This window comes from Triticum dicoccoides, chromosome 2B, assembly GCF_002162155.2.
Source record: "Triticum dicoccoides isolate Atlit2015 ecotype Zavitan chromosome 2B, WEW_v2.0, whole genome shotgun sequence".
NCBI lineage: Eukaryota > Viridiplantae > Streptophyta > Magnoliopsida > Poales > Poaceae > Triticum > Triticum dicoccoides.
Window position 1 is genome coordinate 403,452,819 of NC_041383.1, and position 15,270 is coordinate 403,468,088.

Genomic DNA, 15,270 nt, shown 5'->3' on the forward strand with positions numbered 1-15,270 from the left:
GTGGCGGACGGCGGGAAAATGTGACAGTAAACGTGACGCCAACGACCACGAGCAGTTGCCACATGGCAGCCGCCATAAATTGGCACGACTCCCGATGCCATGGGCGTCTGTTCCATTGGCAGAGAGAGGATGGGATGCGCGGGAGGTTGAGAAGGGAGGTGAAACTAGCCTCCTGTGCGAGCTGGTGGTAGATGGCGCCCTCTCCAAACCTACGCCCCGTAACTTCCAAATATGAAGGTTCGCAGATTCAATATAGAGCGCCCACCATAAATTATGACGATCCGGGACCGGATGCCAACTCTGCTAGAGTGGCCTTTCCGACCAAAAACACCGTGTCCGCTAGACATGCTCTGTTCATGAACATAAGACGTTTTAAAGATTTATGTAGAAGTGTCTAAAACATAAACAAGAACATAGGAAGTATTTGTTATATTTTTCTACAGATAAATACTACTCCCTCCGATAGAGGATGGATCGGAGGGAGTAGTAGTCCGGATTTCCATGCTTATCAGTTCTTTGTGCTAGGTGAATCCTTTGACGCAAATGTGGACCAAATGCTGCTGCTAGTCATCCACAGTTGAAACAGTTCGCAAAACCAAAAATGCCAATAACTAGTAATAGTATGTGGGGAGGGTACTTTGATCATTTGATTCGGCCAAGAGTCCATGTCATCCGTCCCTTAGTTTATTCAGCTTGCTGCAACTTGCTCAACAGTCTGAGTCTGAGTCTGAGTCTGAACCAAATGAAAAGAAGCGGTCTGAATCTCTTTGAAGGAAAAAAAGAAAGAAAGGATAATAAAAGGAGAAGGAAAAAAGAGGGATGCAGATTAAAAGGAGAAGAAATGGTGTGTGACAGACATAGAGATGTATCACTTGCCTGCAGCCTGCAGCCTGCAGCCTGCAGCCTAGCAGAGTGTGCAATGCATGCTTCAACGCCAAGAATTGCTGCTGGTTTTCTCATGACGCACGGATCCACACCATGAATGCGGTGTTGTTAGTTGGCCCTGCCCTGCCCTGCCCTGGCACTCACATTGAATGCGTCCTTGACCCGAAGACGCACCAGGGCAGATGGATCATTTCCACTAATTTTTCGACAAAGCACATCTAATGGTTACAAGAAGACGCTGTCAGATTTAGCATCGTCTTCTTCTTCCTCACCCAACCCAACTGACGAGTAGTCCTACTCGGTTAGGAAGCAGACACGTTTTTACCCAACCCAACGACAAACTCTTCACTTCCTCCATGGCCATGGGCACTTGCAAAATGACAAACTGATGTTGACTCCCTCTCACACACACATACACATACACATACACATACACATACACATACACATAAAGAGAGAGAGAGGAGATGGACAAGTGGACAAGCATCTCTCTATCTCTCAAGGTGATGGTGGGTAGGACCTTGGAGCGGCACATGGGATGCTGAGAAAGAGAACAAGGAACCCCCCGCCCCGTGCCCACCCACATCTCCTCCAGCTAGAGGCCACATCTCCTAATAGTTAGTTAGGTAGTTTAATTTAGTTTAGTTTATGCACTGCCTGGAACGGAATGCCAGGTCCCAATACACTAGTAACCAAGTATACATGTACGTCAGTCCTCCTTAACTGCATTTAACAGGACAGTGGTACTCACATTACATTCTGGTAAAACGACCGGGTTAACAATGGCCTTCTTCTCTTCTCTCCAGCCCCTCCTCCTCCTCCCCATTCTCATCCTCGCAACTCTTCTTCCTTCCTTGTACAACTACTAGCGCTCCGCGTAGCGACTCCCACTCACAGTCCCATTCCCAGCCATAGAGATAGAGGAGCGGAGCAGCAACAACAAGGCGACCACCCTCCATCAGCTACCTCGAGTCCCAGAGCTGTGAGGGCGGCCATGCCCCTCACGCTCACAACATCTCCTTCTGCCCCTCTGGGCTGCCTCCCCTCCTTACAAGAAAAGATCATGATTGAGCTACCACACTGCTGAGCTGGTAGCAAGGACCGCCGGTCGGTTTGCTTTGCTACCCCTCTTCCTCCCTGCATTTTGGGGATTTGGAAGAGGGGAGGAGGCGATGCCGGCCAAGTACCTGCAGGCGCTGGGAGAGGACAGGCGGCCGGACCTGCACCGCCAGATCGGCTGCGTCACCGGGATCCTGCAGGCCTTCGACCGCCGCTACCCCATCGCCGCCCACCACTCCCACAAGAGGCTTCTCCCCCCAGGTTAGGTTGCCATCCTCTCCTTCCTTCCTTCCTTCCTTCTTTTCTTCTCGCCGCACCTGCTTCTGCTTCTGCTTGCTTGCTCCAAACATGCATGGATTCATTCTGCCTCACCAATTCCTTGAAGCAATTACGTTAATGTTCGTATGCCACCGTGATAAGAATATGATATGATAGATCACGGCTCTGCTTTTGGAAGATAGATAGATCAGGGCTCTGCTTTAGTATGGTCTCACCACATGCTCCAGTTTTTTCGGCCTTCTTTCTTTCCACATTGAATCGCTAGGTGCTGCTGGCGATTGTTGAGATCTACTGTAGCCTTTTTCCCCTTTTTTGGGCGAGCCACCCAGATGCAGGAATTTAATTACTACTACGTACTTCAATATAGGGTGGAGGCATAGGGACGTTTATTTCTGAATGAAACCTTTAGTTCAGAATTGTAATATTTTTTATCTGCACCGGCGCTGATTAGCCGGAAATTGGTCCCGGATGACCGACAAAATATGTCACTATGTCATGCAGACAGACAGATTAGACCCTGCTTCCGATAATAAAATCTAGTATCCGTAAACAGTTTTGCTAAGTCTCACTTGACTGAGACTTCGTTATGTCTCACTCGATGCTATAGTCCTTTGATTTTGCATGGAGATTCGCACAAAAAAAAATTCTTCAGTTTTTTCTTTCTTCTTCTTATACTACTATATCACTTGACTAAGACTTGGTTATAGTCGAGTGAGACCTAGCCACACCCATCTCTAAATGTTGACAACAATGAAAATTTCTTTTCACAAATTGGTAGAGGATTCTTTTCACAAAAAAAGTTTATATTTGGACAACGAATGACACTGACAATTTCTTCTTCTTTGGTGATAGTTCCTAGAAAAGTGTAGTGTATATTTGGACAACAATGACAATGACATTTTTGTTTCTCTTCTTTTATAATGCAACAGTATTGATCAACTTTTCCTCTTGCTCGGGCCATGTATTTTTTCCATAAGAAGCAATATATTTCCCCCTTTTCCTTTTTGAGGATTCAATGCATTTGTTTAGGCTGGCTCACCAAAAATGTTTCACTTACTAAAACAGGCAATGCACTGTCAAGCAGCCCGAGCGTAGGGGAAGAGCGCACCAGATACGGACCCCAGATTGTTCTCGTGAGTCTCACTTGTCAATGTACTCCTTCAACAGGCTTCCAGCCTTTCACAATTTGACTGACTTGCTGCAATCTGTATTCAGGACAAGAACTTCAGTAAAAGCTGGATCGAAAATCAAAGAGCAACGTCAACAATGGAGACCTCATCATCATCATGTTCATCGTTTTCCTCCCTTGATGGCAATAGGTCAACACAACAGGACCTATCCTCAACTGATCGAATGCTATTTCCGGAGAAACCATTCAAGTGCTCGCCGAGGCTCAAGAGCTCGCCTGAGAGTGACAATGGACCGGACTACCTCCTGGATGATACCCTCACCAACACGCCCTCAGCTCAATCCAGCCACCCGACTCTTGGTATAAGAAATCTGGTAAAGGATTCGATTTACAGAGATAGTCGTGATTTGTCAGCCAGAACTTCCACAATGGAAGCAGTGGCAAACAACCGTGGAGATCCAGCAACATGCTTGGATGAGTCCCCTAGCAGTGATATCCAAGGAAAGAGCAAGGGAACCATGGACATCAATGAGTCGCTCCGAGTGCTGGCCAAGCTCAGGGAATCCTCTTGGAGTCCATCTGAATCTGGCCACCAACCAAGGCTGTCTTGCGATGCTCCTCGGTTCTCATATGACGGGAGGGAATCGGCATCAAAACGTAGGGAGATGCCAAGATTGTCGCTGGACATCAAGGAAGGCCCTCTTAGGATCCGTGAAATGGACTCGCGGCCGAAGCCGAACATGAATGACACAGAAAGGAGTATCAGTTTTGGTTCTGATAAAGAATCCAATGCAGAGATCCAGAAAGAACAACCAGCAGCCTCTAAGCGTCTTCCAAGTGTCGTTGCAAAACTCATGGGTTTGGAAGAGTTGCCTGAGCCCAACGACACAAAGGTGATATCACCACAGGCACCCAAATCAGTTCAAGAGAGGAAGCAAGAACATATACTGCTCCCTTTGAGCCTCTCCTCGCATAATGAGCCTGCTCGTAGGCAACACAGGAATCTGGATGCAACAATCAGGAATGTTCCTAACTCTAAGTTCCCAGCTGAAACTGCACCTTGGAAGCAGGAAAGGATCGTGCTACCCAGAAAATTGCCGAAAGGGTCCAAGGGGGCTCATGGAAAAGAGCAACCTGCTGCATCAGTTTACAGTGAGATAGAGAAACGACTCAATGACCTTGATTTTCAGCACTCAAACAAGGACCTGAGGGCACTTAAGCAGATCCTGGACTCGATGCAAGCAAAAGGACTGTTGCAGAACAAGAAACGCGAGGAAGCATCAATGCTCAAGTTATATGATGATGATTACAATAACCAAGAGGTGACTGATGCTAATCCGAGACTGAGCTGTAACACAAACTCCAATCAGATATCTGAAGGGGCCCCATCGCCATCAATGGAAGAAGAAGAGAGCATTGAAGAAAAATTCTTTAAATCTCCTATTGTGATCATGAAGCCTGCAAATTCTGCAGACTTGTTGGGTGACGCAGATTCTCCTGTTGTTCCATTGAGGGGGCTCTCAGATTTACCGCAGCTGCGGACAGTCAATAGCACTGATAAAAGGAAAATGCCAAAGATCAATAGGGCAGCTGTTGAGCAACGTCTGAAATCTAGTCCAACGGTGCCTGCTTCTGATAGGAGACCAAATGGAAGAAATGAAGTGATGAGCAGGAAACAGAAGTCTAGTTCGCAGTTGATGACTGAGAGCTCATCCAGAAGACAGCAGTTACCAAGAGACAATAATGGAATGCTAAAGCATAAAAACTCCACTAGCCCCAGATTACCACAGAAAAAGCTCGACATGGAGCGAAGGTCTAGACTGACTATTCCTTCTCCTGAGGCTAACAAGAACCAAAGGCAATCTGTGGATAAGAGTCACTTGGATACAGTATCACCCAGAAGCAAAGTTAGAAGAAAGCTTGCTCAAGGTGAAGATGGCCATCATAATGTTGCAAAGAGCAGGACAAGAAGTCTTAACCAGCAAGGCGATGATATGTCTTTAATGTCGGATGGCAGTATGAGTGTTGTATCAGAGCTGGACATAGAAGTAACAAGTGCTGACAGATCTGCAGAAGTTAATGCATCGAGCTTCCAGCAAGGCAATCAAACTCCACTAGGAAGGAATCCACAAAAAGTGGTGAGCTATTTCTTCTTCAAATTATCCTTCCATTCATCGAGAAAAGGTGTATTGGCTGTGTGCATCGTATGATGCAGAGGCCAGGTTTATCCCTTTTCGGGAATTTGTTTTCCGAGGAAAGGTGTATATTTCAAAATTGTATTGGTGTGAAGATAGTATTATAATTTTTTTGCGACAAGATAGTATTACAATTGCTAATTCATCTTCATAAAACCGCAAGATGCAAAAAGGATCTACACCAGCCCGCTTTAATACTGAAGTCTTGAAATATTACTAGTGCCCCATGCCACTTCTCTAATTATTATGGTATTCATCTGTTCAGAAAACCTCTTATGATGCAAACAAGGACCTGTCATCTATGGATCACGCAGCAGCTGTCCCTGAGCGGCCAAGTCCAGTCTCTGTCTTGGACTATTCATTTGACCAGGAGAATTTGTTCCGTACCAGCAAGACCTCAAATTCACCTAATGTTGGTAAGATCAGCTAGTTCGCCAGCTTTGCTAACTTTGTTTCTTGATCATATAAACTGGCACTTCCGCTTCGGTACAACCCCCCTAAACACATCAACGGAGGAGATTTATCCATACCCCTTCATAAAAAAGGATAGGATGGTCTTTTCTTAAAAATTTTTGAGCGGTTAATTTTTTTTAATACGTCAACCGAAGTGTATATGCCATACGCCTACTGGGCCGGCCCATTAGTTGTAGAGAGTGCGGCTGTTAACGGGAGGTAAAAATTCATAAAGTAAGTACATGCACTTAATAGGAATCGATCCATGGACCTCTTGCACATGAGGGTGAGTGGCTCACCGGTTCAGATGATTAGTGTCTATGAAAAATTTGAAGCGTATACTCTTAAGAATTATGTTGTCCGGATTTATTGTGCCTACCCACAGTATTGCCAAAACCAAGGCACATAAGGACCGAACTTTTTGTTTTGAATCTGCCCAATTAGTGAGCAGGATTGAATGGTTTTAACTACCGTAAATTAATTGTCAAACCTCCTCGCATCCATCAACGCTCCCGCATGCATTGCTGCACCACATGCATATTTGCATGGCGCATGGGCCATGGCCCAATCAGAGGGCAACTTTCTCTTGACAACTTGAAATTAGTTTTCATCGATTAACAAATTGGCTATTAATTCAGGCATAGGGAATAGCAACCGGCCTTACAAATGTGGACTTCATCTAGCCTAAAAATCCCAGACATAGGTAACACCAACGTAGAATCCAGACACATTTCCAATTTTTTCGAACATTTGTTGGAATTCTGAATATTTTTTAATAATCAAATAATGTTTGAAAATACAACAATTTTGTGAACAACTTGAACACATTTTGAAAATATCATTTTTCTAAAAAAGCATAAACAATGTTGACAAACTTGAACAATTGAAAATTTTAAAGAGATATGTTAGTTCAAAATGTTGAACATTTTAGGAACAACATTTTGAACAATTTCAAAGAGATATGAGGACCGTGCAAACTTAAGAACTAACATTTTGAAAGATTTTTTAATACAACTTAAACACTTTTCTTTTTGGCTTTTGTGGCAAATGTAAGTTTGTGAATTTTCTGGCCAGTTGTGTTTTTCGACACCGTATGCAAGTTGTGTCACTCCGGCCATTTATCAGCCATTATTCACCAAAAAAACTACAGAAAGTTCAAGAATTGTCAAAAACTCAAACAACTTGGCATCTTGCCTTGAGTTGGTCATATAAGCTCATGCAAAAAATTTGGGTTCATTTGACGATGCTGGAAAAAACATGCTCCCGTACGGACCTTCTGGATACCATATGTTGAACATGGTCTATTTTGTACATAAATGAAATGACCCCATTTTTTCCAAAAGATGGGCGTGCCCATGGTATGCATCCCTGCTAGGTTTGAAGGATTTCCGACACAGTACGCAAGATGCGTCACGTCCAGCCATTTATCGGCCATTTTTCACCGAGAAGACACCAGAAAATACAAAAAATGTCGAAAACCAACGCATGGTGCCTCAGATTGGTCATACAAGGATATGAATTTTTTTTGGAGCCATTTCAAGGATGTCGAGAAATAACGTGCATAGACAAAGCAGTCTCGCTTCCTGTACACCCTCCGCTGAATATGGTCTAGTTTTGGACATTCTTAAAATGACACCAAGTTTTGCCAGTAGGTGGGCGTTCCTATGATAGATAGTCATGCCAGATTTGAACTACTTTCGACATTGTATGCATGTTGTGTCACGTTCGGCCATTTATCTCACATTTTTCACCAAGAAAACTTCAGAAAACGCAAGAATTATCGAAAAATCAAACAACTTGGCATGGTACCTTGAATTGGTCACATAAGCTCAAGGAAAATTTGGGATCATTTGATGGATGCAAGAAAAAAAAACGCTCTCAAATGGACTCTTCTAGCATACGCAAACACCTTCGTTGAACATGGTCTATTTTTGTACATGCATGAAATGATCTCAACTTTTGCTAGCAGGTGGGCATGCCCATGATAGGCATGCATGGCAGGTTTGAACGATTTCCGACACAATATGCAAGCTGCGTCATGTCCAGCCATTTATCTGCCATTTTTTTTGCGCAGAAAACTCTAGAAAATGTAGAAGTTGTCGAAAACTCAAACAACTTGGCATGGTGTCTTGAATTGCTTATATAAGCTCATGGAAAATTTTATTTATGAAAAAAGAATTTAGAACCATAATTTAAAACATTTGCTTAAAACGGTTATTTTGGTATTCCAAAAAATATTTATATATTTCAAAAAGAATTATAAAGTTAAAAAGGGAGACAAATGAATTAATGGAAAAAGAGAAGAATAAAAAAATAGGAGGAAAAAAACGTTTAGGCCTCGGTCCAACTAGGCGACAGTATCGCGCCCGTCTGGCGCATGTTGGAAATTTCTAAATCAGTTTGCAATTTTACAAATTGTTCACGTTGCAAAAAAATATTCATGTTATTAAAATTCTGTTCAAATTTCAAAAAATGCTCGTATTTTCATATTTTATTCATTTAATTTTTTTTTCAGGAATATTAAAAATTTCGTGATTTAAAAAGATCAGAAGTTTATAAAATTGTTCTATTGTCAAAAAACATTCTCAAATTATAAAATCAGTATTTGGAAAAATGTTCCCGCATCCAAAAAAGCACACACATCCAGAAAATGTTTGACTTTTCTAAATTTGGTCAAAGTTTTATAAAATGTTTGTGTTCTTTGTAAAATTCTTGTTTTTGAAACATTGTCGTGTTTTTTATAATTTTGATTTTTTAAAATTTATTTTTATTTTATGAACAGTCCACATTTTTTAAAGAAATTTAAGCAATCCCGAAAATTCTACAAAATTTTCCAAAAATGTTCAATTTTTTCAAAAAAGTTTAGATTTTTATAAATTATTTTCTTTCCAATATATATTCGGCATTACCAAGTTGTTCACTTTTTTTTCAAGAAAACTTTCATTTTTTATCAGAAATGTTTATATATATATATGCGTTTTATTTGTCCTTATATATTGCGCGCTGTAGGAACTCAAAAGCAGCCGCTAGGTCGTGTGGTATGCACCCGAACAAAGAGAGCAAGGTTCTGTGTTCGATTCCTGGTGGGTTTTCCTTTTTTTCGTTATTTCCCTACGTACAAAACTGATAGATGTGACTTATAAACTTTATACGTTTTATGAGGGGGGTTGTACCGAAGCGGGTCTCATAAACTGGAATAAATAGAAAACTCGACTTTTGTTAGCGTTAAATGGAAAGATCTTAAAAGTTGTTCACTTTACTTCCTGCTTCGACATTTCAATTTCCCTGGACCGGAGGATCATGAATCTCGTGATGTTTACTCACTATCATGCTTGTTGGATGTATATGTGCAACGGACAGTTGTTTTGCACAGCGATAGTACCTTTGGTCCACAGATAGAACTTCATGTTTACATAGTGGCATCTTTTGACCTGGATGGCTATGGATTGATAGTGTACTGGCATATATAGACTGGTGGATATTGGGTGCTTTCCAGTGGCTAATTCCTTTTTCCTTGGAACTCTCAGATGATCAGTGGCATCCATCAGATGCAAAGCCAACAAAGCTCACTGCTCAGTCCGAGAAGAACAAGCTCGCAAATGTAGCGAGCCTTCTTGAGAAGCTCCAGCAATTGACTGTAAGCAAGGATGACGATGAGGCCCCTCCTGTGGATCACATTGCTTTCTTGTGTGAGACACAAATTCCGGACCACCGCTATGTGTCGGAGATCCTACTGGCCTCGGGCCTTCTGATGAAAGACCTGGGTACGGGCCTGTCGCAAATCCAGCTCCACGCCTCCGGCTACCCCATCAATCCTGACTTGTTCCTCGTGCTGGAGCAACGCAAGTCCGGATGGACCTCCAAACCTGAGGGCGTCCATCAAAGCAGAAGGTCCGACGACCCCAAGAGAGCTCACCGGAAGCTAATGTTCGACGCCGTGAACATGCTCCTCCTCGACAAGTTTGAGAAAGAAACCTCGGTCCATGCGACTAGCTCGCTCACCGGAGCGAGGGAGGTGTCCAGCGGTCAGCAGCTGGTGAAGGCCATCTGCTCAGAGATCGAGTACCTCAAGACGGAGAGATCACGGATGTGCCAGGAGAAGAGCAGCAGTGTGATACCTGACGCAGAGATCCTGCACAGGCTGGAAGGGTGGACGACGAGCTTCGGCCAGCAGCAGCTCCCCGGGATGATACTGGAGATCGAGAGGTCAATATTCAAGGAGCTCGTCGACGAGGTGGTTCGTGGCGAGGCTGCCGACGGGCCACAGGCAAGGGCTGGCAGGCGCGGCAGGAGGCGCCTCTTCGCTTGACTTAACTTGTCTCAAGATTTGGCTTGTCTCAAGAGAGGAGGTAAATAGGCGCTGCGTGAGGATTGAGTGTGGGCGATGCAGAAACCTCAAGTAGGAGTGCATGTTTCGGACACCTGCCTTGTTATTCCAAATGTTAACTTATACTCCCTCCGTTCCTAAATATAAGTCTTTGTAGAGATTGCACTAGGTGGACTACATACGAAACAAAATGAATGAATCTAAATTTAAAATGCATCTATATACATCCGTATGCGGTTTATAGTACAATCTCTACAAAGATTTACATTTAGGAACGGAGGGAGTATATAGTTGTTTTTAAACCAGACGGCCTTTCTCTCTGGAATTTAATTGTGTGTGATTCTGAACTCAAATAATCGCATGGATTTCGTAATTTGAAATAGTGTATAAACGGGTGCATATGAGAATCACCCGGACTAAGAATGACAATTATAACTGTATGCGGAGGCTGAGGAAACGTGTCATCAAATGTTTGCTGTACACACAAAGCCCACATTGATCATCTCTGTACATATTTTCTCAAATACATTTGGGACTTCACGGTGGTACATTTCCAGTTCAAAACCCTTTGCACCTACCACAAGTTTCATTAATCCAAACTCTCACGTTATAATAATCTAAATTCTTGTCAAATATATCATCAGAATTCAGAATTGTGGGCATTTTCTATGAAAGTGCTGTCTCACATGAGCTCGGGTGAACAGTAGCACAGGTTTAACACATAGCAGTAGTGCGAGTGACCGTGCTACTGCTACGACGCTACAGCTAACGTTTAGCAGTAGCGCGTGTCCCCACCGCTACTGCTATTCGAGTTTAGCAGTAGCGCGTGTCGGGGTACACAAACATGGGTGTATGTTTCCCCTAACTTGTGCACGGACAGCGAACCTCCGACCCGGCAGCAAGGGAGCAAACAACACCAAGCATTCAAGTCAAGGCCAAGCCAGAGAAATAGCTCATTGAGAGACCAAAGGAAGGATCAAGAAGATCAAGACAAGCCAAAGCAATTGGATATCACTAAGGGAAAGCCTCCCTTGCCGAGCAGGCGAGCTCGGTCAGGTCGAGGCCGCCCCTAGGATGAAGCCAATATTCCCCCCGGCATGCCTGCCGGGGCTGCTGATGGCTGTCCACCCCGCCAAGACTCCACCGCTCCATCGCATCGCAACGCAAGTCACCTATCAATGCGCTGTCGAGCCTCCAGGTGATTAAGCGGCTGCTATTTGGCACGTGGCAGCCATTCGGAAGGAAGAATACCTCCACGTGACACCCGTCCATAGGCGTGTCAAGCTGATAAACAAGCAGTGACTAAGCGGCGCGGCAGGCTTGCCGGGCTGCATCCACAGCGTGACACCTAGTAGTGCATTTAATGCACTTTGTCCTAACTGCCAGAGTTAGGTATGATAGCATTATTGGCTATCTAATCAGCAAATAATGACCGTTTTGCCATTGTGGTAACCCCTTAGCCTATAAAAGGAGGACGGTGGCTAACTAAGAGAGGATTCAGACCCTTGTACATTCATACGCGCGTAGCCGCTCTCCCCGATGCACCCTTGCCGGGCTAGAGCGCCGCGTGATCTTCGCGGTCCCTCCATCAATCCACCAAAGCACGAGATAAAAACCACCGGCGTCACCACTGTCGTGCTATTTTCATGGCTTTTGCTCTTTGTGCATTGCGACGCTCCCCCTTGCCGAACCACAAGGGGCTGACGGTCCCATAGGTGATCGTGTTCCACCGCGACATCTTTGGCGCGCCAGATAGGGGGAGCGCGTGCGCGAACCTGAGGTTGTGATCAGCGCGTCAATCTTCGTCATCACCCTCTCCATCATCTGCATCATCATCCATGGCGCCCAAAAAGAAGCCTGGCGCATCGGCTCATCCTTCCGCCTCGAGAGCCCCCTTTGCACACTGCCACCGCTGCTATGGGTGCAACGACGGCGTTAGGGGACGCGGATGTTGTAAGGGATGTGACCAGCGCGAGTGGCGCTGTCCTCGTCCCCTCTGCGGCCGAAGCGGAAACATAAGATGATAGCGATGCGACGACCCCGGACGGCTCGGGTGGTATGGCCACCTTGCCACCCCTGTCCGTAGAGAAGAGGCGAGACGCACGACAGTGCCGCCACCCTTGCGAGTTCTCGCCAGGCATACCCAATGCCTAAGGGAATCGCTGGGGCCACCAGGAAATATGGTACGCGGCTTTTCTCCTCCTCTACTTTCACTCGTCGACGATCGAGCCATGCGGGGGGAGCATCATCAACGTCGATAAGCCCACGTGGAACTCGGTTCAGCATTTACCCCGCCAAGGGAAAATCCTGAGTGAGACGCTAGCGCGAATCCGTTGATTGATGTCCCGACAAGCGTGCTCTGGTAGGGCCATCCGCATCAGCGTGACCTTTATGCCCGCAGCCGTGATATTGTCGACAATTTAAGAAAGAGGAGGATTGCGCGGATGCTGTCCTTCCGGATTACACATATGCGGTGAACGACCACGACCAAAGGAAGGAGGAAAGCATGAACTAAACCTAAGTCGACATGTTCATTGCCTTTTTCTCCCAATTTTGCATTTGCCTCTCCCTCGGACACCCAATTTGTTGGGAAACGTAGCATGCAATTTCAAAAAAATTCCTACGCTCACGCAAGATCTATCTAGGAGATGCATAGCAACGCGAGGGGGAGAGTGTGTCCACGTACCCTCGTAGACCGAAAGCGGAAGCGTTAGCTTAACGCGGTTGATGTAGTCGAACGTCTTCTTGATTCAACCGATCAAGCACTGAACGTACGACACCTCCGAGTTCTGCACACGTTCAGCTCGATGACGTCCCTCGAACTCTTGATCCAATAGAGATACGAAGGAGTAGATGAGTTCCGTCAGCACGACGGTGTGGTGATGGTGATGGTGATGTGATCCGCGCAGGGCTTCGCCTAAGCACTACGACAAATATGACTGAAGGAGTAAACAGTGGAGGGGGGCACCGTACACGGCTAAGAAAATTAATGTTGTTCCTAGAGGTGCCCCCCGCCCCCGTATATAAAGGAGGAGAGGGGAGGAGGCCGGCCCTAGGGGGCGCGCCATGGGGGGGAGTCCTACTAGGACTCCAAGTCCTAGTCGGCCCCCCTTTCCTTCCAACGAAGGGGGAAAAGGGAAAGAGAGGGAGAGGGAGAGAGAGAGGGGGCCCGCGCCCCCTCCCCAAGTCCAATTCGGACTCCCCATGGGGGGGCACCACCTCCTCGTGCCTACCTCTCCTCTCCCCTATGGCCCATTAAGGCCCATTACTTCCCCGGGGGGTTCCGGTAACCCCCCGGTACTCTAATATTTATCCGAAACACTCCGAAACCATTCTGATGTCCAAATATAACCTTCCAATATATCAATCTTTACCTCTCGACCATTTCGAGACTCCTCGTCATGTCCATGATCTCATCTGGGACTCCGAACAACCTTCGGTCACCAAAACACATAACTCATATGATACATATCGTCATCGAACGTTAAGCATGCGGACCCTACGGGTTCGAGAACTATGTACACATGACTGAGACACCTCTCGGGTCAATAACCAATAATGGAACCTATGACGCCCCCGATTCGGTCGTACACTAATCATACACGCAAATGTGTACGATCAAGATCAGGGACTCACAGGAAGATATCACAACACAACACTAGACACAAATTAAAATAATACAAGCTTTATATTACAAGCCAGGGGCCTCGAGTGCTCGAATACATCAGCTCGAATACAAACGAGTCAGCGGAAGCAACAATATCTGAGTACAAACATGAGTTAAACAAGTTTTCCTTAAGAAGGCTAGAACAAAAGCAACATCGATCGAAAAGGCAAGGCCTCCTGCCTGGGAGCCTCCTAACTACTCCTGGTCGTCGGCGTCTGCCATGTGGTAGTAGGCACCCTCGGGGTAGTAGTTGCCATCGGCGGAGGCAGCAGTCTCAGGGGCTCCGTCATCTGGTTGCATCAAACGGATATGGGGAAAAAAGAAAGCAAAGCAAACGTGAGTACTCATCCGAAGTACTCAGCAAGCAAGGATCTACACTACATATGCAACATTATCAAAGGAAGGTTGTATATGTGGATTGGGCTGCAGAAATTCCAGAATAGAGGGGAGAGCCTAGTCCTATCGAAGACTAGCATCTTCAGTGGTCTTGCAGCATTAGAAGAGTGCAGACTAGTATAAAGTAAAGTAGTAGTAGTGTCATCAACCTCGCCCAGAGATCCTTCCTCGATTCCCTGCGAGAAAGCAATCCCAGAGCCATACTATCCATTTCTCATCTCAAGTATCCAGTTCTAGTTGCATCGATCGGGATACAACTCCAAGTGTCCGTTATCGTAGGACAGGCTATCGATAGATGTTTTCTTCCTTGCAGGGGTGCACCAACTTACCCACCAAGCTCGATTAACTCCGGTCGGACACACTTTCCTGGGTCATGCCCGGCCTCGGCCAAACGATATGCCGCAACCCGACCTAGGCTTAATAGAGAGGTCAGCACGCCGGACTAAACCTATGTGTAGGGTAACGTAGTAATTTCAAAAAAAATTCCTACGCACACGCAAGATCATGGTGATGCGTAGCAACGAGAGGGGAGAGTGTGTCCACGTACCCTCGTAGACCGAAAGCAGAAGTGTTAGCACAACGCGGTTGATGTAGTCGTATGTCTTCATGGTCCGACCGATCAAGCACCGAAAGCACGGCACCTCCGAGTTCTTGCACACGTTTAGCTCGATGACGTCCCTCGAACTCCGATCCAGCCGAGTGTCGAGGGAGAGTTCCGTCAGCACGACGGTGTGGTGACGATGATGATGTTCTACCGATGCAGGGCTTTTCCTAAGCACCGCTACAATATTATCGAGGAGGACTATGGTGGAGGGGGGCACCGCACACGGCTAAGAGATCAATGATCAATTGTTGTGTTTCTGGGGTGCCCTCCTCCCCC

The 15,270-nt window shown here is 45.8% G+C and overlaps 1 protein-coding gene across 2 annotated transcripts; it reads left to right on the top strand.

The window, feature by feature from the left end:
- The first annotated feature begins 1,535 nt into the window (after positions 1–1,535).
- On the top strand, positions 1,536–10,759 carry LOC119363909 (protein LONGIFOLIA 1-like). 2 transcript variants are annotated; one of them, XM_037629280.1, is made up of 6 exons: positions 1,536–2,205; positions 3,289–3,356; positions 3,439–5,490; positions 5,813–5,963; positions 9,010–9,083; positions 9,528–9,733. In XM_037629280.1, the coding sequence occupies exons 1-6, from the start codon at positions 2,058–2,060 to the stop codon at positions 9,603–9,605; spliced, it is 2,571 nt and encodes an 856-aa protein (XP_037485177.1). In that variant the 5' UTR covers positions 1,536–2,057; the 3' UTR covers positions 9,606–9,733. The 2 variants fall into 2 exon arrangements, with proteins under 2 accessions (XP_037485177.1, XP_037485176.1); XM_037629279.1 differs by lacking the exon at positions 9,010–9,083 and having other exon boundaries at positions 1,576–2,205; positions 9,528–10,759.
- Positions 10,760–15,270: the final 4,511 nt, after the last annotated feature.